The sequence below is a fragment of the Aptenodytes patagonicus genome, chromosome 1, assembly GCF_965638725.1.
Source record: "Aptenodytes patagonicus chromosome 1, bAptPat1.pri.cur, whole genome shotgun sequence".
Lineage (NCBI taxonomy): Eukaryota > Metazoa > Chordata > Aves > Sphenisciformes > Spheniscidae > Aptenodytes > Aptenodytes patagonicus.
Window position 1 is genome coordinate 57,015,532 of NC_134949.1, and position 23,877 is coordinate 57,039,408.

Genomic DNA, 23,877 nt, shown 5'->3' on the forward strand with positions numbered 1-23,877 from the left:
AGAAATACAAAGATGAGATCTGCAGAGACATTATCTAAATGAGGGTTCTCAGAAAAAGGCGCTCGTGCCTCATCCGTGGGCATGTGGGAAGCCTGCAGAGCAACTCAGCTCCTGCGGCGACATCTTCCCTGAAGGCCTGTTGTGAAAGGGGCTTGGGCGCACACTGCAGATCCACTCAGCCCTCTGAGACCGGTGGCACGGCTGCCGCGCCTCGGCGCCCGCGCTCTGGAGAGGCAGGAGCGGAGGTGGCCGAGGGCAAGGACAAGGGCCGGTATCACACGGCCTCACTCGCACCGCGGCACGCGGGTAGGAGAGGGCCCGGCCCAGGCCCAGGCCCAGGCCCAGGCCCAGGCCGCCTCCCCGCAGGGTGACTCCGCGCGAGGCATGCCGGGTTACCCCCCCCCCGCAGGACTACACGTCCCGGCGTGCCCCGCGGCCGGCGGCGCCGCGCGGGCCCCGTAGCCCCGCCCACGCGCGGCGCGGCGAGGCCGGCCGGCTGCGGCACGCCGGCCGCCGGCACCCGGCGCGGGGCGGAGGGGGGGCCGTCCCTGTGACGTCACGCCGCGCAGCCAATCCCGGAGGGGAGAGCAAAACTGCCGGCTTTCAAATCCTCCGCCTCCCCCGCCTGCCCCTCCCCCATCGTCCCCGGCGGCGGCGTGAGGGCTCGGGCCGGCGCCACTCGATCGCCTCACCCGGCAGCCAGCGGCGGACGGCGGCGCCGGATCCCTCGCGGCGCGGAGGTGAGGAGAGAGGCGAGGCGAGGCGAGGCGGCAGCCGCCGCCGCCGCCGTTGGTGGCCGGGGGAGGGGGGGGGTGTGCGTCAGGTGAGGCGATCCCGCAGACTAACACCCCCACACACACCCCCCCGCCGCCGCCCCGGCTCCTCGCGCGGGGGGGCGGGAAGGGAACGCCTCGCGGCGCTCCCACGCGCGCCCCTCCCACGCGGAGGCGAGGGTACCCACTCGTGGGTGCAGGTCACGCGTGCCCGCCACGGGAGCCCGCTCCACGCCCCCGCTCTCCCCGCGCGCCAGGCGGCACGGCGGGGGCCGCCCGCGCGTGGGGCGGGAAGGGGGGCATCGGCGCCGTCTCCCGGGGCGGTGGGGCTCGTTACGTGGGGCCGGGGCGCGGTGGTGTCACGGGGGCCGCCGCGGAGAGCAGGTGGCGGCGTGGCCGCCGCTCGGCAGCTTCCTCGGCGGAGGAGAGGAGCCCTCAGCCGGCATCGGGGGAAAGCGGCGGCGGGAGGCTGTCAGGGGCTGGCCGGAGGGTAACCTTGGGCTGTCACCCAGCGCTCCCGGGAGCCGGGTGCTGGGCCCCCCGTTGCCGGGAGAGCAGAGCAGGCCCCTCCTTAGGATAGCAGAGCAGGTAGCCGGTGTGCTCTCTGCTGGTGTGGACAAAGTGTTGTGATTAAAGCATTCGGCTGAACTAACTTTTTTGACCATCGGGAAGCGTACAGCTTCATACAGCCTTTAAGTGATGAGGAAACCTCTTTTTAGGCATTTCCAGATCTTGGTTTTATTTGCCAAACATACTAACTCTTCCATTTTATATTTTAAAGCTTTCTCTGCAGAAGAACTAGCGGTGAAGAGACCTCTGGTAGGTTGACAACTGGGTGTGGCTGACATGCTTGCGATAAAACATGCTCCAGGATGTGATGAAGAAGTTGTATGTTGAAATTAGGAAGTAGCCTGTGTGTGAGGTGAGGAAAGTAAAAGGGGATTTAAGGGACAGAGAAGCAAAGGGAGTGAGTACACCTGTAGAGTACAGAAGAGCATCATAGTAGAACAGAACTCTTTTTTAAAACAGTAGGGTGATGAGGTATTTAAAAGTAAAGTTAATAATTTAACTAGGTGAACAGACTGACTTCTTTGGATCCTAACTTTTGTTCCTGTGTAGTAAAGCCTTCACAGGTTGGAGAATATCCTCTCTTTCTTCCTTCTCGGTGTTGGATTGGCAGAGGTTGGGAATGTCCATCAGTCTAGTGTCTGTCTGGCCTGGTAGGGGTGGAGTAAGTTATGTGAGCATCTTTCTACTGGCAGCGCCTACTTGAGAGGACAGTCATCCTAGAAAAGTGATGTTGATCAACCTTGGGGATGTTTTTCTTCCCCGTGTCCAAAAGCAATACTAAAGTTAATGAAAGCTGAAGAGAAGCCGTACTATGGGGAAGCTGAAGGCAAATACTTCACAGCTAGGTATCAGGAGAAAAGGATGTATGTACAACTTTCATTTGGGGGGGGGTTAAAACCAGTGCTGTTGAGCTCAAAGAGCTGCAAGAGTGTGGGGCCACTTCTAACTCAGACAAGAATGGAAGGGAACCAGTTTTCTGTTGTGGGAATGAACCTTCATCCCTTCTGACACCAGAAGTCTGTTTTATAAGTATGTTGCTTCTAAGCACTAGTTGTGTGTAGTCTTTTATCCCAGCGGAGCAGCTGGGAAAAGAAACATGCTCCGTTTATCCTGCTGAATGAATGGAGGTCAGTTACTTCACGCAGTGGTTGATATTTATTAAATAATGGTATGCAGATGCTACTAGGCATGGCTAGCTTCAAACTTGTGCCTCAAGGCAAAATGTTCGCTAATCCGTCATCAGTGTAAGATCATCCTGTTTAATGTGTGTGATAAATCTGTGTGGGACATCCGAAAGGAAAGAGAACCCGCAAACCTGAGAGAGAGTTTTGTATGCAACACACATGATGTTTTCAGCAACTCGGTAGTTCTAGAACTGTGCTGACATGGGCACTACTGGGGATATCATTGAAAAGGAAAAACGGTTGTGTTCTTTCTAGCTTGCTTTGGAGAACAGGGGAAATGTGCAGCATGTATAATTAAAGGATGGGGTTTGGGGAGAGAGCAATGTTACATTTTAATTGTAAGTGTGTTGCGCAAAGAGTAATGTCTTAATGTGGCCTTAATCCATAATTTTAGCTACTGGTTATTTATGAAGTGTAACAACTCCATCAAAACCCAAGTCTTGTCAGTATTGGAAGAATCAACACCATCTCACTGGCTGGTTTTGGAATATTAATCTAGCCTAGCTGCCATAAGTAAGCTATGGGGAAAACACTAATGACACTGAAAACTCAATTCGATATCTCAGGAACAAAAAACACATTAGTGTTCAAATAAATATGATTATTCATACAGATTATGTATTGTAGTTTGCTTTTTTTATGTTGACAATTTCTTTTAATTGACAGCTCTTAACATTTGGAAAAGCAGAAAAATGGCATCGGAAGACATCACTAAGCTTGCGGAGTCACTTGCCAAAACCAAAGTGGGTGGCGGACAGTTGAGCTTCAAAGGCCAGAGCCTTAAACTCAATACAGCTGAAGATGGTAAGAGAAAATACCCTTGTGTTTGGGAAGTGTCTCCCTGAAATTCTAAAGTCTTGTGGTAAACCTCCTGCCAATCCTGCACGGACAAGTTGTCATAATATTAGCTGTGATGCAAGGGTCATTCAGCTACAGCTGTTTCTGATAGAGATGTTTCCTTCCCTTCTTGTACCCTGCTTTGACCTGGTGCCCTGGCAGTGCTACAGCTGTCGGAATTGGGGTTTGGCTCCCTGGTGTGTAATTCTTGTTTTCTTGGTGTTCTCTCCAAGTGCTTTTGACAGTCACTGTGCGTTAGAAGTCAGTGCTCCTTTTAGAAACAGTAAGCAAGTGGATGACAGCTCTTGGAACAAGTAGGTACTTCAAAGACCTGCACAGAGGAATGGGCTGATATGTTAGTCTGCTGCAATAGTCCAGTTTCTTCCCAAATTCTGACCAATTTGTTAGACTCCTGTTGGTTTTTTTTCTGGAATCTCTCTCTTGCTGGTGTATGTGTGTTTCCCGATTACAAATGTCTTGCAGTGGCTGCTAATGTAGTAAATATCTGGAGAATATGTATATATTCTTAGATCAACATTTCTGCCACACCAAGAAACAGCACGTTCTTTAGAGAGGTTATTTGCTATAGTGCGTAGCTTTTTTACCGATTCCAAAGGTGATGCCTTTTTTTATATGCCATTTTAGTAGTGCAAAGCCACTGAACTTGTGGGGAAAGGCTTTGGAGCTTGGGAATGGTAACAAGTGCCCATTGACAGGAGAGAGCCTGCAGCCTGCTCCTGTGTCTTGCATAGGGTAACTCTAGAGTTAAATTGTTCCACCCTGACACGTTTGTTAAACAGGCATCTACTTTTGCCAGTCAGTGGGAGCTTCTGCCTGTTGATGTGGCACCAATTCCCACCAACTTTTAGCTTAGTCCTTGCATCTTTGTAGGCACATACACTCTAGCTTCTAAACCATGTGCTGAATGGCAGAGGAATCTTACTTAGGAAGTAAGGAAACTTACTTTTACAAATAGGAGGATGGCTATCAGAGAATAGAACTAGAAATAAATTATGAGAAGGCAGGGAGGGGAATGGAGAATGTTCTCTCTAGTGACCTGATACTTTAGCTCTGTTCCCATTGCTGTTTCAGGATTCTTTCAGATAATGTTGTTCAGCTGTTTTCGCTAAGGGTAGAATTGAGCAAGTATTGCTGCATCAGTGTTACTGTGGTACCTAAGATGATAGTTAAAAGGCCAACTAGACTATCTGCTTTTTGCAGCTGAAGGAGTGATCAAGCAAATTGAGGAATTTGATGGCCTGGAAGCCTTGCGCCTGGAAGGCAACACAGTGGGTGTGGAGGCAGCAAAGGTCATTGCCAAAGCCTTGGAGAAGAAATCAGAGCTCAAGGTGAGATCCTCAAGTGGGTGGTGGTGAAGGGGAAGAAGTCATGTAGAAATACTGAAGGCCTGTCTATGCTCTTCCTGCAGTAGCCTGCCTTGAGTTAGCCCCAAAGCTTGCTTGGTGGTTCTTCCAGTAGGAAGAACAACCATATGAAAATATGGCAGAGCTTGGGGACTTTGGGATAATGGGAGCACTTTCTGCATTCCTAACTGTTCCTGTTCAGAAGGCTTCCAATCGTAAAGCTGGGAAGGTCTGCAAGGAAGAGCCTCTCTGCAGAGGCAGCATCTGTAAACAAAGAACTGAGGCAACAAAACTTAAGTTCTAATGGAAAAGCTGGGTCATATCTTCTGGAGAATGATCAGATCTTCTGAAGAATGAATCTTCAGAGAATGCCTGAATAGGGAAGAAATAATGGAGGAAATGCACCAGGAGGTTTTTCTGTATCCAAGCTATGTTTCCCTACTACTGTTCTAGTCTAATGTTAGGAGGATGCTGTGCTGCTAGAGCCACTGTCCTTTGCAGGAGAGGAGCATGAAACATTGATTCAGGTTAATCACCCAAGCGTGGCTTTTCAAGCAAGTTCAGATTGTTGTGCTCCATACCTTAGTAAAATCTGCATTTCTAATGTATCCTTCAGTTTCCTGCTGCTTTTTCCCGTGGTAATTTTCTCAGCAGAAACGAATTCCAGCCTGAATGCAAGCAAGAATTCTTGTATAACGTTATTTACAATGTACATTTCAGTGGCTTTATGTCCTTGCAAGTAATTGTAACGTTAGTTCTCGTAGCTCTTTAGTACAATCAAATGACAAGTCCAAGGGAAGGCAGACAGTATTAAGCTGTCCGGAGTGATGTCATGCAACTTGTATGTATAAACCTCTGTACAACTGTGTTGTCCTAAATATTTTTAATGGTTTCTATCTGTATGGCTCTTATTTTAGAGGTGTCATTGGAGTGACATGTTCACAGGGAGACTAAGGTCTGAGATCCCTCCTGCATTGGTAAGTAAAAACTAGATCTGAGACTTCTGACTAACATAACTTTTTTTCTCACCTGTCATGCTTTTTGTGGGAGTATGTTTTTTAGCACAGAGCTGATCTTTCTCTACGCTGTTAACACTAAGTGTCTCAGAATAGGTGAGTGATTCTTTTTTGCTCCTTCTGTATGAGGTGGAGAAGAGTTGATAAAAGGCCAAATGCAAGTCCATGCTAGTGAAGAAGCTTGTCACTGGGGAAAACATCCTCATGATCCCATAGATGATAGAATGGGAATTAAGCTTTCTAAGTAAAAGCATATGGCCATCTCTTCCAAGAGCATTACAGAGCTCCCCACCTCCTTAAGTCCTGTGAAGCAAGAACATGATAAACTCAACAGAATGAAAACAATTATTTCTTTTAGCAGTGTAGAGGGGGGAACTCACTTTGAAAAATGTGTATTTGACCTAAAGGGATGGGATAACTTCTTGGTAACTGCCTTATAGTTTTCTTTAGCTTAATTTGCACAACTTCTTCTCTGGCTTTAGCTGTAAAGTTTTATTTCCCCATGCAGCTTTGCTGAATGTCTTTGAAGTGGAAATTTTTTGTATCATCACTGTCATACCTAGCCACTGCAGTGATGCTGTCACTAAAAGTCAATCCACTCCCTCCCTCCCTCCCTCCCACTGCCATCTGTTTCTTTACAGATCTCTTTGGGGGATGCACTCATCACTGCTGGAGCCCAGCTGGTGGAGCTAGACCTGAGTGACAATGCCTTTGGGCCAGACGGTGTGCGTGGCTTTGAGGCACTGCTGAAGAGCCCTGCATGCTACACCCTACAGGAACTCAAGCTCAATAACTGTGGCATGGGCATTGGTGGTGGCAAGGTAAGGGTTGTCTCCTTTTTGGGAATGAGGTCAGAGCCAGGACTTGGCTTCAGACTGCCCTACACAGAATCACAGAATGGTTGAGGTTGGAAGGGTTCTTTGGTGATTGTCTAGTTCAGCTTCCCTACTCAGGGCAACTAGACCAGGTTGCTCAGGGCTGTGTCTAGTCAGGTTTTGAATATCTCAAAGGATGGAGACTTCACAGGCTCCCTGGATAGTCTATCCCAGTGTTTAACAACCCTCACAGTAAAAAAGCGGTTTTTGTGTTTAAATGGAATTTTCTCTGCATTGGTTTGTGTGCATTTGTGTCTGGCTCTGCCTTCTTTATGCCACCTTCTCCCCCCATCCTGTTATTCTGGCTGTTCTTACACATGGATAAGATCTCCCCCAGAGCCTTCTCTTCTCCAGCCTTTACAATCCCAGCTCTCAGCACTCTTCCAGTATGTAAGATCCTCCAATTCCTTAATCATCCTTGGGGCTCTTTGCTGGACTCACCCCAGTTTGTCCATGTAGGAGCCTGGAACTGGACACCATACTCAGATGCATTTCACAGGGCTGAGTAGAGGAGACTGATCACTTCCCTTGACCTGCTGACAATGCTTTTCCCAAGGCAGCCCAGTAGACGTTCTTTGCTGCAAGCACATATTGCTAGCTCATAGTCAACTTCTCACTCACTAGGACCCCCAGGTTCTTTTCTGCCAAGCTATTTTGCCACCAGTTGACCCCCAGCTTATGCTGGTACATGGGGTGATTCCTCCCCATTTGCAGGACTTCGCATTTCCCTTTAAACTTAATGAGATTCTTGTTGGCCCATTTCTCCAGTCTCAAGATCCCTTCCCTCTACATGTTTTCATGGATAAATTTCTGAAGTATGAAAAGCTCATCTGTTTTTCCAGGATAGGAAAACAGTTCTATCCTAAACATTAGATTCCATGTCAAGAGAGCTAGTAGCCTTGGATTTGAGAGAACAGTATTACCAGGCCTAGCACTGAAGGGATGCCTGTTGGATGAAGCAGAAAACTGGGACTAACTGTCGTTATCACTAAGACCCTATATGTTTGCCTGTTTAAGAATCAAATGTTCTTCATGGGGTCAATGTGTTCTAGTGTTGCAAAACTATCACTTCTGGCCTAAGACTGTAGTGTGCAAGTGTTGTAGTTACAGACAGTTTTATTGTACGCCCTACTGTAGAAGCAGGTACATTTCAGTGGCGATCAAAGTACTTCTTGCGAGCTGGATATATGAAACACACTTGGATTCCTTCAGAATGAGATGCTGAGGTAGTATAAACTGCTTGTTTTATCTTTAGATATTGGCAGCTGCTCTGAAAGAGTGTCACAGGAAATCAAGTGCCCAGGGCAAGCCTCTTGCTTTGAAAATATTTGTGGCTGGTAGAAACCGTCTGGAGAATGATGGTGCCACTGCCCTGGCTGAAGCCTTTGGGGTAAGTACCAAACCAGAGCTTCTTGACAGCAAATTGGAGCGAGGCGTGCTTAAGTGCTAATGTTAAAGATAATGCACACAGAGCTTGCCTCAGCTTGGAGGCAGTGGCTGGTTGTTGGTTCACTAAAGTAGTGATGTTTGCTGCTGAAACTGGAGTCTTCAACAAGTGCAATCAGAATTGATGACTGAATGTTTCTGTGACCTAAGTTTCCAAACACATAACTAGTGGCTGTGTAAAGTAGTTGCTTGAGGGCATCTCCTGAGTAATTTAATAGTAGTCCTATTCCTTCTCCTCCCTCTGTGCTAGTGGAGGTTACCTGGCACTGGGGTAGCTGTACCAGCTGACCTCTTGAGTGCTTCTTTGCCTACATGTTCAATCATCTGGCAAAAGCAACCTAGTGTTTTCACTAGTATCATCCTGTGAGGGCTCTAAATGCTGCCTAGCTTTCTCTAGCTGTCACTGGCCAACTTGCACTTTTGTTGGAGGAAGAGAATTCATTGTGGTTGGGGTCACCAACTCCCTTTTCTTTCCTCCATTGCTGCTAAAAGTGACTTCTGGATTATAATGTGTATTGTGAGATATATTAACAATGATATTGCAGATTATAAGTTGTTCTTTTTGTAAAGAGCTGTCTGGATGTGATTTTGACTAATCAGTGATCATGGCAAAAATAAGACTTCTTAAATACTTGAGAGGCACATAACAGAGTGATTCATGAGGAATTCAGACTGAATGACACTACCAAAATGGGATTCATTACTGTGTTTTGTGACATGCTGTTTAGTCCATAAACAGTGTTCATACTAATTTTCTTACAGGTTTGCTTCTGCAGTCAGGGCAAAACATAGATCTTAATTAGAAAAATACCGTATCCGGTGATGTTGCTTGGTCTGTTTCAGTGTTGTTGAACCACAGGTGAAGAACTCTTGTTTTAAGGTATCTGGAGCAGGCTCGCTAGGAGGATGCTACTTGGAACTCTTAGAATCAGGGCTTTGTGTTAATCTGACACTTGCCATGAGCCTGCAATTTCACTTAGATTTGTGACAAAATTACTGGTAAATAATTCTATGTAGAAGAACTAATGGAGTTTTGACTTGGAGGAAAACAATTTTAAGCAAATCCTAAGAAGTGGAGCACTGTACTCTTCAGTTGAAGTATGTCTCCTAACAGCTTTTTTTTCATCTGCATCCTTTTCCAGATCATTGGGACTCTAGAAGAGGTCCATATGCCACAGAATGGAATTAACCATCCTGGCATCACGGCACTGGCCCAGGCCTTTGCTATCAACCCACTGCTTAAGGTTATAAACTTGAATGACAACACCTTCACAGAGAAAGGAGCTGTGGCCATGGCAGAGGTGAGTTGTTCTAAGCAGTTGCTTTGGGTTTGTCTTCTGCCTCCCAGTCTCCTCAAATATAGTTAGCATTAGCACATCTGTGTTGGTGGAGCCACATGCCGTGCTGCGGGGGGAAAGATGACCTTCCAGGAATGATAGGACGTTCATTTACTTGCATGTCTGTACTTTCAAATTTGTGCTGTCTTGCAGACGCTGAAGGCGCTTCGGCAGATTGAAGTGATCAACTTTGGAGACTGCCTGGTGCGTTCGAAGGGTGCTGTTGCTATTGCTGATGCTGTTAAAGAAGGGCTTCATAAATTAAAGGTATTGTCGTCTTGCTGTTCAGCTTTGAATCTCTTTAGAAAATGCCTAGTTTCCCATTTCCAGTTTTTCTGTCCGTTCTCACACCACTACCGATTATTTTAAAGTGGGATTCACTTCAGTGCAGGCTCTGTGCTCACAACTCAAAAGCAATAAGCTTTATTGTAGATCACTGGGATCACTACATCCAGCTAAAGCTATTCTACATGGAGGTGTACCAGTGATCTGTTTAGACTCCGCTTGATGTTTTTGAAGCTGTTGGTTCAACTCAGCATGTGCTATTCAAGAAATCTGATAATGGAAGTACCTGCTTTTAGAACCTCTCAGAGGGTCATGAGCAGGGACTGAGACATTCCTCTTCATGAACAGCTTGTAATCTCTTCAGCATTTCAGAGTTCACACAGTTAATGCTTTTTCTTTGTTAGGGCATGTATCAAAGGTCCAAATATTTTTAGGTTTTTGGCAATACCACAGCCTTCTACATCAGTATTTGCACAGGACTTGCATTTGACAACATTCTAGACAGGCCTAAGTCCAGTCAGTAATGTAAGTAAACTAGAATCTCTAGAAACACCTGCCATGGGTCACAACTGCACCAGGACAGATGCTGAACACATAATTCCTAATCTTGCAAGCTTACAGTCAAAGCCAAAAATTCAGCTGAGTGCTAGTATTTATTTACGTATATGAACCTGGTACAGAAAGAAGTAGGTGCTTTGTGGTGTGAGATCCTTTGCTCAGGCTTCTGCTGGTTCTGCTGAAACTTATGTCTAAGTCTCTCAGGAAAAAAGTAAGGATTCTGATGGAGGTATTGAGATCAACAGCCAGAAGTTAAAACCTTTTTTCTAGAGCAGAAGTGGTTAAGGGAGGGTAGCATGAAGCAATCGTAGTTGATTCATTCTGTTCAAGGACTGCTTCCCTTTTGCTGTTAATATTAAATCTCTTCTCAGGAAAGGATTGAGCACAACGTGGAATGGTGGGGAGTGGTGCCTGGCTGTTGAATAACTTTACTCTTAGTAGTCTGTCCACAGTTTCTCTGCTGGCTGTGTTTATCAGAAGTAGTACCACTCATAGTTTGTCTTTTGAAGGCCTTAACTTGCAATATAAGTGTTCCAAAGCAAATGTGCCGTCCGTTTAGTGTAGTAGCTACCCTTCTTCAGTAAGACTTACTGGTGTGTGAATTCCCGAATGCTCTTGTGACTCTTGAATAAGTGAAGATCTCCAGTCAGCTGATTGCTAGGGACTGAAATGTCTGCTACCTTTTAAGTGAGCAGTCAGGATGGTCTGGTCTCTGTGGCTATTCTAGTAAAGTGGTTACCTCAGTAGTGCTTGCCCTTAACAATAGTATGTTTCAAAATGCCCCTTTTAGGTATATGAAGTAGGAGTATCTGTCAGGTTTTATTTCCAATTAAAAATACTTTTTTTTGCTAAGAGTCTCTTCAAATGAGGTTCTTTCCAGAACACTTGTGAGCACGTGAAGCTTATGGAGATGAGAGATGTTAATAGGAATTCTGCAAACAAATGTCCTTCTGCTTCTTAGGAACTGAATTTGTCCTTCTGTGAGATCAAACGAGATGCTGCTCTGACTGTTGCTGAAGCTATTGAAGATAAGGCAGAGTTGGAGAAGTTGGATCTCAATGGTATGTAAGTTTGCTAGATCAAAGTATGTCTAGTCTGATCCCAACTAGAAACCGGTAGGAAGAATGTTGACAGTATGGTATGTTCTAGTCTTGCAATTGTCAGCATTTAAAAAAATGGTACTCTGAGAGTAATTGAACTTGGATGACCTCAGGACAGGATGCAGTTATATTCTGAAAGTTTTCTTAAGCGATAAACTCAGTTAATTGTTGAAGTTAAGCAGTTTCAGTACATCTCGTAAGGTGGAAAGATTAAATTGATACCTATACCTGTTTTCAGTAAAACTTTAATTGTTCATTGTGATCTCAGATATTTCATACTTGCAAACAAAAAGCTCTGTGCACATCTCTGCAGAAGAGTGGGAGAAGTTTGACCAGTGTCAGCTTTTGCTGTTCATACCTTGGGTCACTGCATTTCAGTGGTACTGTGCCGGGTGTCCTTGTTTTAGAATCACTGAGAACAAGAGCTGTTTATAAAACTAGCAGGAAGTCTCTCAAAGACACTCTGAAAAATTATGGGGTTTGTTTGTCTCCAATCATTGTGTAATGCTGCTGAAACTTGTTTAACAACTGTTTGATTCTGATAACTGAGGGCTGCATTGCTACCTCTAAGGTGTGTAGAAATGACTGATACCTCTTCAATTTCAGAAATAAGAGGTAAACAAGAATCTATAGCGAAATCCTCAAGAACAAACTTGTGTGCATCTGTTAAGTCTAATCCCTTTCCCCTATCAACCTAGGTAACTGTCTGGGAGAAGAGGGATGTGAGCAACTCCAGGAGATCCTTGAAGGCTTCAATATGGCAGCTGTGCTGGGATCTTTGAGGTAGGCGGGGTACCAGAGTTTAAATCAGAAATTTTCTGACAATTTTCATCAATGCTTTCATTCACCTATCTGTTTTAAAACAAAGAACTGTAACATTGCAGACAGAAGTTGGTTTCAGTGTGCAGTGTGGAGCACCATTAGGGGATTCCATAAGCAGGATAAGCCTTATGTCTCGTTTTCATCGATGGACTTGTCTTAGTCTTAGTTGTTGATTGCGTTCCTCGCTCTTTGCTTGCCATTGTCAACTAGGCGACTGAAGCCTGAGTGTCCTCTTAATCTGTTGTAGATGGAGATGTACTTCTTGCCGTAGGACTTGAGGGGAAGCTGCTTTTTTGTTCTTGAAAAAATGTTTTGAGTTGCAGTGTACAGGAATTGCAAGTGTGTAGTTAATGTAATATGTAACTTTCAAACCTTAGTGATGATGAAGGGGAGGAGGAGGAGGATGAAGAGGAGGAGGAGGATGAAGATGAGGAGGAGGAGGAAGAGGAGGAGGAGGAAGAACAGCAACAGCTGAAGGAGAGAGGACAGGGAGAACAGGAGTCACTGACTCCTAAGAAGATAATTGATTCACAGGTAAGCTTACTTCCAGATGTATTCCTGTTTCCTCAGCTGGAGGGAGAGTAAAAGAAGAAATGAGATCTGGAGTGAGTCTGAACTTGGAGTGCTGGCAGGCATTCACATTCCTGCGTGGGCTGGCACTGTAGTAACAGTCAGGGAGATAACATGCAGGAAATAAAGAAAATGGATGACTTGGAAACATGTTTTGTTAAAGTGTGCATGTGCACACATGCATGGAGGGAGAAGATGAGTAGCAGTTGTAACAAACATGGGTAGAAAAAGTCTTCCCATGTTCAGAAAATGGTGGGAACCTTGTACATGCAAAGCCATGTAGTTGTGCTAGCATATTCTGGCTATTCCAACTCTGGGCTCATTCCAGCCTCAAATAGTTTTCAAATAGAACAAATCCTGACCTGATGTACCTGTGTCCTGACCTGTCCTATGTGCCTTTGCTGCTGAACCAATTTATTTACTTCCAAGAATAGACTTGAGATGGATTCTGCCTGTTTCAGGATTCAACTCCAGTGCCGTCTCCTCCTGTGGACATTGCCACGTTCCTTGCTTTCCCATCACCAGAGAAGCTGCTGCGACTAGGACCAAAGTGCTCTGTGCTGATAGCTCAGCAGGTAGGTGAGCCGGTGGTCTTCTGTGCTTGATTCTCTCTCAGAATCATTTAATCCCCAGAGGTGGTAACTTTCTCTCTTGAGACTTAGATTTGCATCTTCTCCCCAGTGATCCTGAGGAACCTCACGGAAGCAGATGATGCAGTTAACGCTTATACTGGCACCAGAGCTTCTACATAGAGTAACTTTGTTTCACAGTGTTGCTTATGCCTTGTGATATTGCCAAGGCAAAACCGATGTCAGTCAGCTGAAGGCTGTAATTTTGTCACAGCCCTAGCAGAGACCCATCTTCTGTAGCTGGTGAGCAGTGAACTGAATGGCCCCTGATTTTTTTTTTCTTATCTTTCAGACAGATACATCTGATGTAGAGAAAGTAGTTACAACTCTCCTAAGGATATCCTCGGTCTTCAAAGATGAAGCTCCAGTGAAAACAGCAGTGCATGAAACAACAGGTGACTGGGCCTTTCTCCACTTCATGGTGTGACCTGCTTCAGTGTCAAGGACACCAGTGTGATGCAGAGGAAGGCCCCTGTGGGCCAGGCCATTGGACTGTTTTGTCCCTTGCAGCAGGAAACCCCAGATAACAAAGTGCCAAGCTGTGCCATGCTGTTGTATGGAGTGAAAGTAGAGATTCGTTCTGAACTTAGCGTATCTTGTGCTTCCAGAATATTGGTCCCGAGGGAAAACAGTTGAACAAGTTTTCTCATTGTGTTCTCATTCCTTTTGGTTTCAAATGAAAGGTGAATTCTTGCTGGCCTTCAAAATTTTAAGGCTCTAACTCTTGCTGCTCTACTTCATCTGATCATATTTATATACATGTATGCATATAGCAGGCATGTTCAAATGCATTGAGTAGAGCATTTTGTGATGCATAGGACTGAGGTCAAATTACATCTGAAGCTTGGCAATATGTGAATTTTGGGTTTTTTTTCATTTTTTTTGTTGTCGGTTGGTTGGGTGTTTTTTCCTCTTCCTTCGTATCAAGCCTTATACCTAAGGACTGGGTTTTATCTGTCTTGCTGTTTCAGAGGTTATACCTAGTCCCTGCAGAGACAGCTGGAATCTTAGCAGATATTACCTCCCCAAACTCCTTTAACAGCTGATATCCCCTGAGGTCCTGTATGATCAATCTTGATCTTAAAATCTGTAACAGCATCCCTTTCTGTATTGTTTAATATGATGCATTTATTTCTTTTTAGATGCCTTGATGAGAAAAGCCTTCACTTCTGCCACATTTAATTCAGATGCATTCATCACAAGCCTCTTGATCCACATGGGGCTACTTAAGGTGAGGAAGCAGGAAAGAGTTAAGTTATGGTCTGTTTAGGCTGTTGAAGACCAGACTGGCTGGGTTTTGGGTAATTATGTTGCCATGGAAGCAGCTGGGTGCCTGTGCATGCCTGATGCCCAGGGACAATGGAAGTCTGCAGGTCCAGCAGAAATTGCAAATTGCAAGGTTGCGTTAGGATGAAGGAGGTGTCAGCTCTTTGTCCCTTTTCTGCTTAATGGGCTCTGCATTCTCAGTCATCCCCTAAAGGTAGGGAGGGTCAGGTAAGGAAATAGTGCTGCCGCTGGACTATGGTGTCTATAAAAAGCCATGTCCAGGAGTCTAATCTACAATATTATTAGTTAATGTGGTCCTTTCAGGCATTTCTTAATAGCGTGGCTCAAAAACATATATCCAACTACTCATGCTAGATCAGTAGCATTCAACTTCATGCTTTGAAGTATCTGCCAAATACTAGTGTTAAATATGTAGTTACAGGGATTAAACTTCCTTGTGAGAAAAGATGGAGGGGCAGTAGGAAACCTACAAATTGCATTAGAATACCTGTAGCTTTACTTTCAGTGAGATGACTGGGGAGAGGTTCTGTCTGCAAACGTAAGAAGCACCTTTGCCTACTTGTGCTACAAGGGTTAATGTTTCTCACTGCCTCATGACCTAGAAGCTGAGAATGGAAACTTGGACCAAGACAATTCTAAACCACAGAATAGCCATAATCTATGTTATAGCAGCCTGGTCTTAATTAGGTTTATGGATTTCCTTCTGGTAATATCCAGCTTGGGGTACAGACAGCTGTTGACATGCTTGGATACATCTTATAGAATAGAATCATAGAGTAGTTTGGGTTGGAAGGGACCTCTAAAAGTCATCTAGTCCAACACCCCCTGCCGTGGGCAGGGACATCTTCAACTAGATCAGGTTGCTCAGAGCCCCGTCCAACCTGACCTTGAATGTTTCCGGGGATGGGGCATCCACCACCTCTCTGGGCAACCTGTTCCAGTGTTTCACCACCCTCAGCGTAAAAAATGTCTTCCTTATATCTAGTCTATATCTACCCCCCTTTAGTTTAAAGCCATTCCCCCTTGTCCTGTCGCAACAGGCCCTGCTAAAAAGTCTGCCGCCATCTTTCTTATAAGCCCCCTTTAAGTACTGATAGGCTGCAATAAGGTCTCCCTGAAGCCTTCTCTTCTCTAGGCTGAACAACCCCAACTCTCTCAGCCTTTCTCCGTAGGAGAGGTGTTCCATCCCCCTGGTCATTTTCGTGACCCTTCTCTGGACCCGCTCCAACAGGCCCATGTCTGTCTTATGCTGAGGGTTCCATGGCTGGACGCAGTACTCCAGGTGGGGTCTCACCAGAGCAGAGTAGAGGGGCAGAATCACCTCTTGACCTGCTGGCCGCACTGCTTTTGATGCAGCCCAGGATACGATTGGCCTTCTGGGCTGTGAGCGCACATTGCTGGCTCATGTCCAGCTTTTCATCCACCAGTACCCCCAAGTCCTTCTCGGCAGGGCTGCTCTCAATCCCTTCATCCCCCAGCCTGTATTGATACCGGGGGTTGCTCCGACCCAGGTGCAGGATCAGTTTCCTAAGAATCAGTTTAGCCTTTCCCTGTGTTCATTGGACATTGGACCAACGCTGAGCTGCTCACTTCTCAGACAGGTCAACAGAACCAGAGGTGGCTTTTTGTTCTGCAGAATGCTTGTTTCGGGGACTACCACCTACCTCTTACCCATACAGAAAACAACAAATATGCATGAGGCGCAAAGCACAGGCTTGTGCACCAGAAGAACTCTTTCAGGCCAGGAAGTGGCATAATAAAGCCCTTGAGGATCAGCCAGCTGATTGTCATCTGTGATATAGAGGACTGCTGATTAATTAGGCATATGTGGAGAGGGAGCAGCTTCCATCATTTTCTGTACCACATAGCTGGAAGCACATGAGCAACAGATATTCTTGGCACCATGAACTCCAAGGTCATACACCTAGGAACACAGGTCTAGACCCTGTCTACAGAATGAAGGGCTTTAGTTGAAATGGCAGTGGAGAAATAAATGAAAACAATGTAAGAGTTGGGACAGTTAGGTTAGCATCACGTTAGGAGGAAGAATAACTTGTGCATCATGTGAGCAGGGGGATGACTATTAGCTTTATCTTGTACATAATTGTGAGACCGGTTCTGGGAATACTGCATCAAGTTCTGGAGGAAGCCTGCTGAAGAACTGGAGATGGTATAAAAATGAGCTACAGAATAATACAAGAAAAAATTATGTAATTAAGGCAACTGAATTCTTTATTAATTGAAGTCTGGTGGAATTCCTTAAGAGAACACTTTGGCACAGGGCCTCTGAGAAGATTTGGCTGTTTCACTTGCAAGTTCATTATTTCCCTTTCCCCATTACTACTGCTGTCAATTGATAGGGACTACAATGTTCTTGATGCTGCTTTTTTTCAGATGCTGGTGCTGGGAGGCTATGGAATTGTCTACCTTTGTCTTGAGGAACATTGCATTTAATCTAGTGACCAGCTTTCTCTCCTACAGTGCATGGGAGCACTTCATTCAACAGAGAATTCATTGCCTCTGTGAACTACAGTGGATATCTAATCCAAAATAGTGATTGTCTTATGTCTGACTTCATCTTTTTGTCCTTTTCTCAGAGTGAAGAGAAGATCAAAGCTGTCCCAAGCCTCTATGGTATTCTTATGACCTTGAACCATATGGTCCAGCAGGATTATTTCCCAAAATCCCTGGCCCCAGTTCTCTCAGCTTTTGTCACAAAGTAAGTATTGTACTGGCCATGCAGTCTTCTCCATGGGAGCCAGTGAAACTGTTCGAGGGTTAATAGCTACATGCAAGCTGTTCTGTTAAAACCCACTAAACGTCTGTTCTGAAATTAAGGATTAATAGTTTAATGGGCCTCTACTTTTATCTTGCTTACTCCAGTATGCAGGGTTGAGAGTAAAAAAATCTTGATCCTAAAGAAGAAATAGTGGAAAGCTGGCTTTGCAACTAACTGGCTGTGAAGCAGAAACTGCTAATGCCAGTCACAGAAGAGCTGTTTTGAGCTTAAGGAAACCTGCTGGGTTTCTAGCCACTGCTTGAATGAACTATGAGTACACTGAAATCATCCTTCTGAGTATGAGGGTCAGCAGAGCTCTACCTGAATTGTCATGCTGTGTAACACTGAACACCAGCAGATCAAAACACTGCAAAGCACAAAGCCTGAATTTGTTTCTAAATGAAACTGCCTACTGTGACAGCAACAAGATTAGTGATTTTTTTGAGAACTAAATTGGGAGCGTAAATGTTGAAGAAGCTGCTTCTACTGCCTGCTTCTTTTTAATGTTGTTACTTCTAGTATAGGTATAGAATCAACCCCTGCCCTCACCAGCTTTAGTTTCTTTAATGTCTTAAAGCATAGTAAATGCAACAGCTGTGGAAGCCATATCTCTTCTGAATTAAATCAGTGTGAACTTCAGCATTGATAAAACTTAGAAAAAACACACCAAATAGACCTTCCCTCAAGAGAGGAAAGATTAAATACTACTCTTCAGCAGTCAAGAGGAGAAACAGTCCAAAATTGTCACTTTAGGCAAAACCAGCAGAGGTCTGAAATCCATTTGGAGCTTGGTGGCTGTTTGGCTCAGCATGGGCCACGTGCCATGTAGGGCGAGAGCAGCTTTTTAACGGGTTCCAGAATGAGGCTTAAGCCTTCCTGATTTTCATGGTATGGGAAATATTCAGACGCTTAGGATCTCTTGCTGATGAAAGGCAGAGGCATCAAATACTTGTGGTCAGTAGGAAACATGGGCGATAGGGATGCAATCAAATATTGGTAGTCAGTCTTTTCTTAGTTCTACTGGGATTGGAAGCAGGCCAGTTGTGATAGGGGAGAATTTTTCCAAGCGTTGGTGTGGCTGAAGCCGTCAAAGCTGATGTGTAGCAGTGGTATGCGTCCAGCAAGCAACCATGCTAAGGTCAGTTTTGGAAAATAAAACTACGTAACTAGCTTGTTTACACATGTGCAAATGCTAACCTAGAGGCCTTTCTGGTGGAACAGTTTGTCTGCTGTCTCCTCTCTTTGGCTTGATCAGGCTAAGAATTAGGCAGTTACAAGCCAATGACCATATGCTTTACCAACTGAACAAATATACCTCCAACTCAATCATTATAAGTTTAAGCAAGAAGTATCAGGACTTGCCATGTGAAGTTGTCCAGACAGATCACTGGATTTCTGCTGTTTCCTATACTGCTGCCTGTGCCTGGGATCTTGCTTGTTGATCAAGTAGATATGTACAGCGTAAGGATCCGATACCAGCCCTAAAATAAAAGGGTGGAGAAAATAATGGCTTACTTCATCAGGCACTAGTTATGCAGAGACCCAGCTTGATCAAAACAAGTACCACTTAGTGTCTATCAGCCCCAGCCCTTCAAACAGAGGATTTAAATCACTTGAAGCTGGGAATACAGAAAAGGGGACTCTGGTTCAGTGCATTTGACCCTTCTAATTGCTTCTGTCAGGTTCCAGTGCCTAGAGTAGCCTCATAACTCAACTTGACGTGTCCTTCTAAACAAATTTGCTCACAAAAGACACTTGTCCCGCTCTCCCTGTATGTGTGTAAGTAGGCCTCTCCCAGGCTCCAGGCCTGCAAAATACCAATAAATATTTTTCATCTGTAGATGATGCTGTATGTGACAAAATAAGAGTAAAATTCTGGCCTTAATGAATCCATCAATGCCATTGAAACCATAGCCAACACTTCACTACAATTACCAGAGGGGAAAGTCTCTTTCTGAAAGTGTGAGATTGCTCAGAGGTCCTGTATAAGTTGTGCGAGAGCCAAGAGCCTCTCACAGTAGAAGGCAGATCTGTCTGCCTGCCTTCGGTATGTAAGGGTGCTAACGCCAAGCCTGCAGAGTGTCCGGGGTGCTGTGAAATTCTTGGAGCTGAAGCTTTCTCTGATTTGCAAACCCCTCTGTTGCAAGGTGTGATATTATCACAGGGAAACTTATGTCCTGTGCAGCATAATGAAGTCAATACTATATAAAAGAAATATACCTTTGTTTTATAAATATATTTCTTAAAATGCTTTCCCTAAGAGAACAAGGAGAACAACTATTAAATCCTTTACAGTTGCCTGGAGAGAACAAGAGCAGTTCAAGAACCACAAAGTCCAGTTAAAACAGCTTCTCAATTAACCTGCACCCCTTGTCTTTCCTTGGAATTCAGTCAGAACAAAATCACATCCTAATCTTAAATCAAACCTCTAACTGGTTAACCTAGTAAGCTGCAGAGCTCACTTGGGCTCTGTTTCTGCAACAAATCTACTTCTGCTCTGTCAAGCCCATGAGTCCTTCATTTGAAGCAAACTGGTGTGCATTTTTGTGATATTTTCTAGTTTTGTCCTTTAGGATTGTAGTTAGCCCCTTTGGGCTTCTAGAGCTGTAAAGTACTTGTAGCTGCCTAGGCTAGAGCTCTGCTGCCTTTCGCTGCAGGGGGCTTACTTCTGGAGTAGTCATTCTCCTCCTTTCTTTTGAGACAATTTGTGATGATGTAGGTAGTGTTCTCCATTAAAAAATAATAATAAAATTATGGATATGGACTGTAAGCAGCATCCATCTTACTCTGCTGCTGTCAGTCCTTATTTTCTTTTTCTGGACGCAAGAGGGTGCTGTGAATCCTCATGTGCTTTTCCATAAGGCTTGAGGTGGAAACACTGCCAGTATGTAGATGCCTGCCTGCCTGTTTGTGTCTTGCTGGAGGTGGTGGTGGGGTTTTTTGTTTGTTTGGGGTTTTTTTTTTTTTTTTCTGCTCTTTGCTGCAGGATTGGATCATATCACTGGCCTCTTTCAACAGTCTCTAGCACAGAGTGGCAGGCAGTTTAACTCCACAGCAAGTAAGGAGGCTCTTAGTGTTAGAGGCTTGGTGCTAGGAGTGGAGGCTGTGAGGGAGGTTGGCTGTGATCAACATCAGCCAGTTCAGGTTCTCTATTTCCAAAAATGGGGAGCTGCCTAGACAAAATCAGCCTGCTCATTGCAAACAGGGCTGGGTCTTCCAAAGATGACGACTGAAATACCTCACCCAGCCACTTTGAAGATAAACTGCAAGTTGTAATTGTGTCCTGTCTGTTCAGTGTGGGGCATTGAATGGCTCTTGCGGGGTTAGAAGGGGTTAACTCTTCTCCAGGATGTGGTTCTGTTAAACCATAGCATACATGGAGACCTATACCAAACAACCTCTGCAGCTATTACCCGTGTACTATAAAGCCAGGATGAATTTTTTGCTCCTATCTAGATACTCCCATCTTTATCTCAGCTCCCCCTTCTTTCCCAAATTGAGTAAACCTCGCTGCTATTAAGGGTATTTTGCTGTCTTGGTGTAGGAGAATGGTAAAATTAATGATTTCCATTCTCAGAACAGTGGAAAACGTTGGATTAAAATTCTTTGGAGGAAATTCCCTAATGGATGGATAGAAACTGCTAGAAGTTTCAGTGATGCTTAGAGAACAGCTGGCCTGTGGAAACAGAAATATACTTTGCTGGGAGGTGATGCGAAGGTTAGGGAGATTTAGCCCCACGTTAACCCTGGTGTGACTGTGGTTCCATTATCTAGTTTCAAGGAGCAGGTTATTCTGCGTGAGGTAGACCTCGCTATTGCAATCTCTGTGCCAGGTGCTTTCAGCCGATGGTCTGCAGGTTCTGTGGGCTATTTGTAAGGCCCCCAGAAAGGTGGCCGAGCAAAGGCAGTCAGGTGTTACTTGACCTCAGGGGCGGGGAGGGCCTCTTTTAAAGACTTAAGCCCTGAGACCAAAGTCACCATTGGGTCAAGGAGCAGATGACTGGGTGAGAAAAGATTTGAGTACGAGCAGGCTTGTCTTCTGTGTTTTGGGGCCCTAAACGGTGAATCTATATGGAAAATTCCATTGCTGGGAGGGAAAGGGGCTTCCACCCACACACACTTCTGCTACCCAAAGTGAGACACTGGGCTGCAGAGATCAACAGTCGGCTGCTGATTTTTGTACCTGTGGAAATAAATGTTCTGATTCTTGGCCATTGTCTTCCTGACTTGGGTTCAGCAACAGGAGAGAGAATTTTCAACAGCAAGCTCTGATGGGAAGCAGTGATCTGTGCAGAGGTTGGGGAATGGTTTCAGAAGAGATGACCAAGAGGAAAAGATGTAGATTTCTGGGCACGCAAGCCCAGTGCGTTTGAAATAGTGTTTATTTGCTCATTCAAAGTCAGATACAAAGCAGTTCTTAAATTTAGCATTTTTAATCTTTCTCTCCTCTCTCCACAGACCAAACCGTGCTCTTGACTCCTGTTCATTTGCTTGCCACATGCTCTTACAAACCCTCCACCAGCTGTAAGAGACAAGAGATGTGCTGCTGTGCCCTTCCCTCCTCATAGGACTGTTGTCAGCAGAGAACTCAGAGCTGCGTAGTGGGAGAGGATCCCAGAGCCCATACAGACATGCTGTCCTTTCTTTTTTTTTTTTTTGGGTTTTTTCCCTCCCCTGTAGGAGGCCTGTCCTTCCTTCTGCTTTCATAAACTTGGACAAATCCTGCTGAATTTTTTTTCTACTCCTCATGACGTGACTCCCTGGTCTGCAGGGCAGGTGCTTATACTAGAATAAGTCAGTGCTGCTCTGAGCTCTGCATGAATTAAAAAGAAGAGTCCTCTACTTCGGTTGCATTGGCAAGGGCGTGCCAATACTAACACAAGGCCCAGAAGTGCTCTCATCAGGATCAATCCAGTTGTGCATTTTATTTTATTTTATTGGACTGTGACTCCTGCCTGATAGCATTCAGCACTGTGCGGGAGGGAGGCTACGCTGCTGCCCCTGCTTCTCCAGGCTGGGGGAGTGCTTGACCCCCTTCTGCTGCTGCTGGGTCAGAGTGGCAAGGTGTGCTCCCCTTTGTTTCTTCTTTCAAGTCCATTTGTCGAAGGCAGTGTGTGGCTGATTTGTATTTTAATATACTACTCCCCTGCTGCTGTGGCTTGGAATATTTGTGTAGTGTGGCTGACCCTGGTGGCCGTTGCTTAAGGGAGCAAGCATATTTTTATTGTAAATTTTTTTTTGCCATCGCCTGTGTTGTTCCCTCTTCCTGCCCTTTCCCTGTCCCTTTCCCTTCTCTTCCTAATTAAATAGGCTTGGTTTGGAAATGAATACAATACATGAAATCCCTGTGGAATACGTGTTCCCTTTCTTCTCCCTTTGACAAAACACTGGGACTGTGTGCACTGTTCACATGTTTGAAAGCTGAGCATGTGTAAGAGCATGAAGAATTAGGGCTGTGCTGATCGTCCTCAGGTAGGGCTGTGCTTTTTTCTTGCACTGAAGGAGTAGCAGCAGATGCCCCTCAATCTCTGTATGGAGGATTGTCCATGTGCCTACACGTTTGTGGTACCTACCTGTACCACTCCTGAGCATGCAAGCTCACGGGCTGGTCCTGCTCCCTCTTCTTTCAAGCCTCTGAGAGTCAACACATCTCTTTCTCTTCAGGTAGCAAAGAGTTGTTCCTTCCCTCTCTGTTCTCAGTTGGAGGAGACTATTCACCCTCACTTACCCGACCTTGCAATTGACATGCAGTATAAATAGGGCCAGTGCCAGGAAGAAGTCAAGGAAATGGAGTTAGCTGTCCCTTCCTTGTGAGAGGCAACGTGTACCACAGCTGCCAGGGGGCATGTGCTTGGCCTAAATGCAGGAAAAGCTGGTGTTAACTCACAGGGTGTGCAGGCAGCATGGACAGAAAACAGGGCTTGGGGCACTGGATTGAAATAGAGTGTGTGGTATGTGCAAGATCTACTTGCATGCACTCTCTGCTTAAATTCCCCCAAGTTGTGGGCCTGTTTGAGGCAACCACTGGTGAAACGGGTGGCTGGGGGAAGTTTTGTGTGGCTATGATCCAGCAGGGTCAGGAAAGCAGTGTCTCTCGTCACCCTGGCAAGGGAGGTGCTGGCCTTCACGTAAGAGCAGTGTCCCCTCATTAAAAAAGGCTGCCCTAAGGCTAAGAGCAAAATGCGTTTTTCTCCCAGTTTCTGTGACTGAAGCTGAAACTCCTCTATGTCCAAATTGGTAAAATCAACTGAGTGAAGGTACCTGCACCTACAGAAGGAGCCTCAATCACTGCAAGCCAAGCCCTGCCTCCTTCACCTCATCCCATCCTGTTCCTTCAGCTGTCTGTTGCAAAAGCAAATCTGTTAAGTTTTGCCACAAGCTTGAGGGCAAAATTGAGACATAAAAGAATCTGTATTTTCTGTCAGTCTTGAACCTTTCCTTGGAG

At 45.4% G+C, this 23,877-nt stretch overlaps 1 protein-coding gene across 1 annotated transcript; it reads left to right on the top strand.

Annotated features, from left to right (window-relative positions):
* Window positions 1-667: 667 nt before the first annotated feature.
* On the top strand, window positions 668-22,785 carry RANGAP1 (Ran GTPase activating protein 1). Its single transcript, XM_076337168.1, has 17 exons — window positions 668-740; window positions 1,555-1,592; window positions 3,194-3,331; window positions 4,586-4,713; window positions 5,646-5,705; window positions 6,386-6,565; window positions 7,875-8,009; window positions 9,208-9,366; window positions 9,556-9,669; window positions 11,207-11,306; window positions 12,044-12,128; window positions 12,545-12,701; window positions 13,199-13,312; window positions 13,659-13,761; window positions 14,509-14,597; window positions 17,251-17,372; window positions 21,891-22,785. Exons 3-17 carry the CDS (start codon window positions 3,220-3,222, stop codon window positions 21,958-21,960), a joined length of 1,728 nt encoding a protein of 575 aa, XP_076193283.1. The 5' UTR covers window positions 668-740; window positions 1,555-1,592; window positions 3,194-3,219; the 3' UTR covers window positions 21,961-22,785.
* The last annotated feature ends 1,092 nt before the right edge of the window (window positions 22,786-23,877 follow it).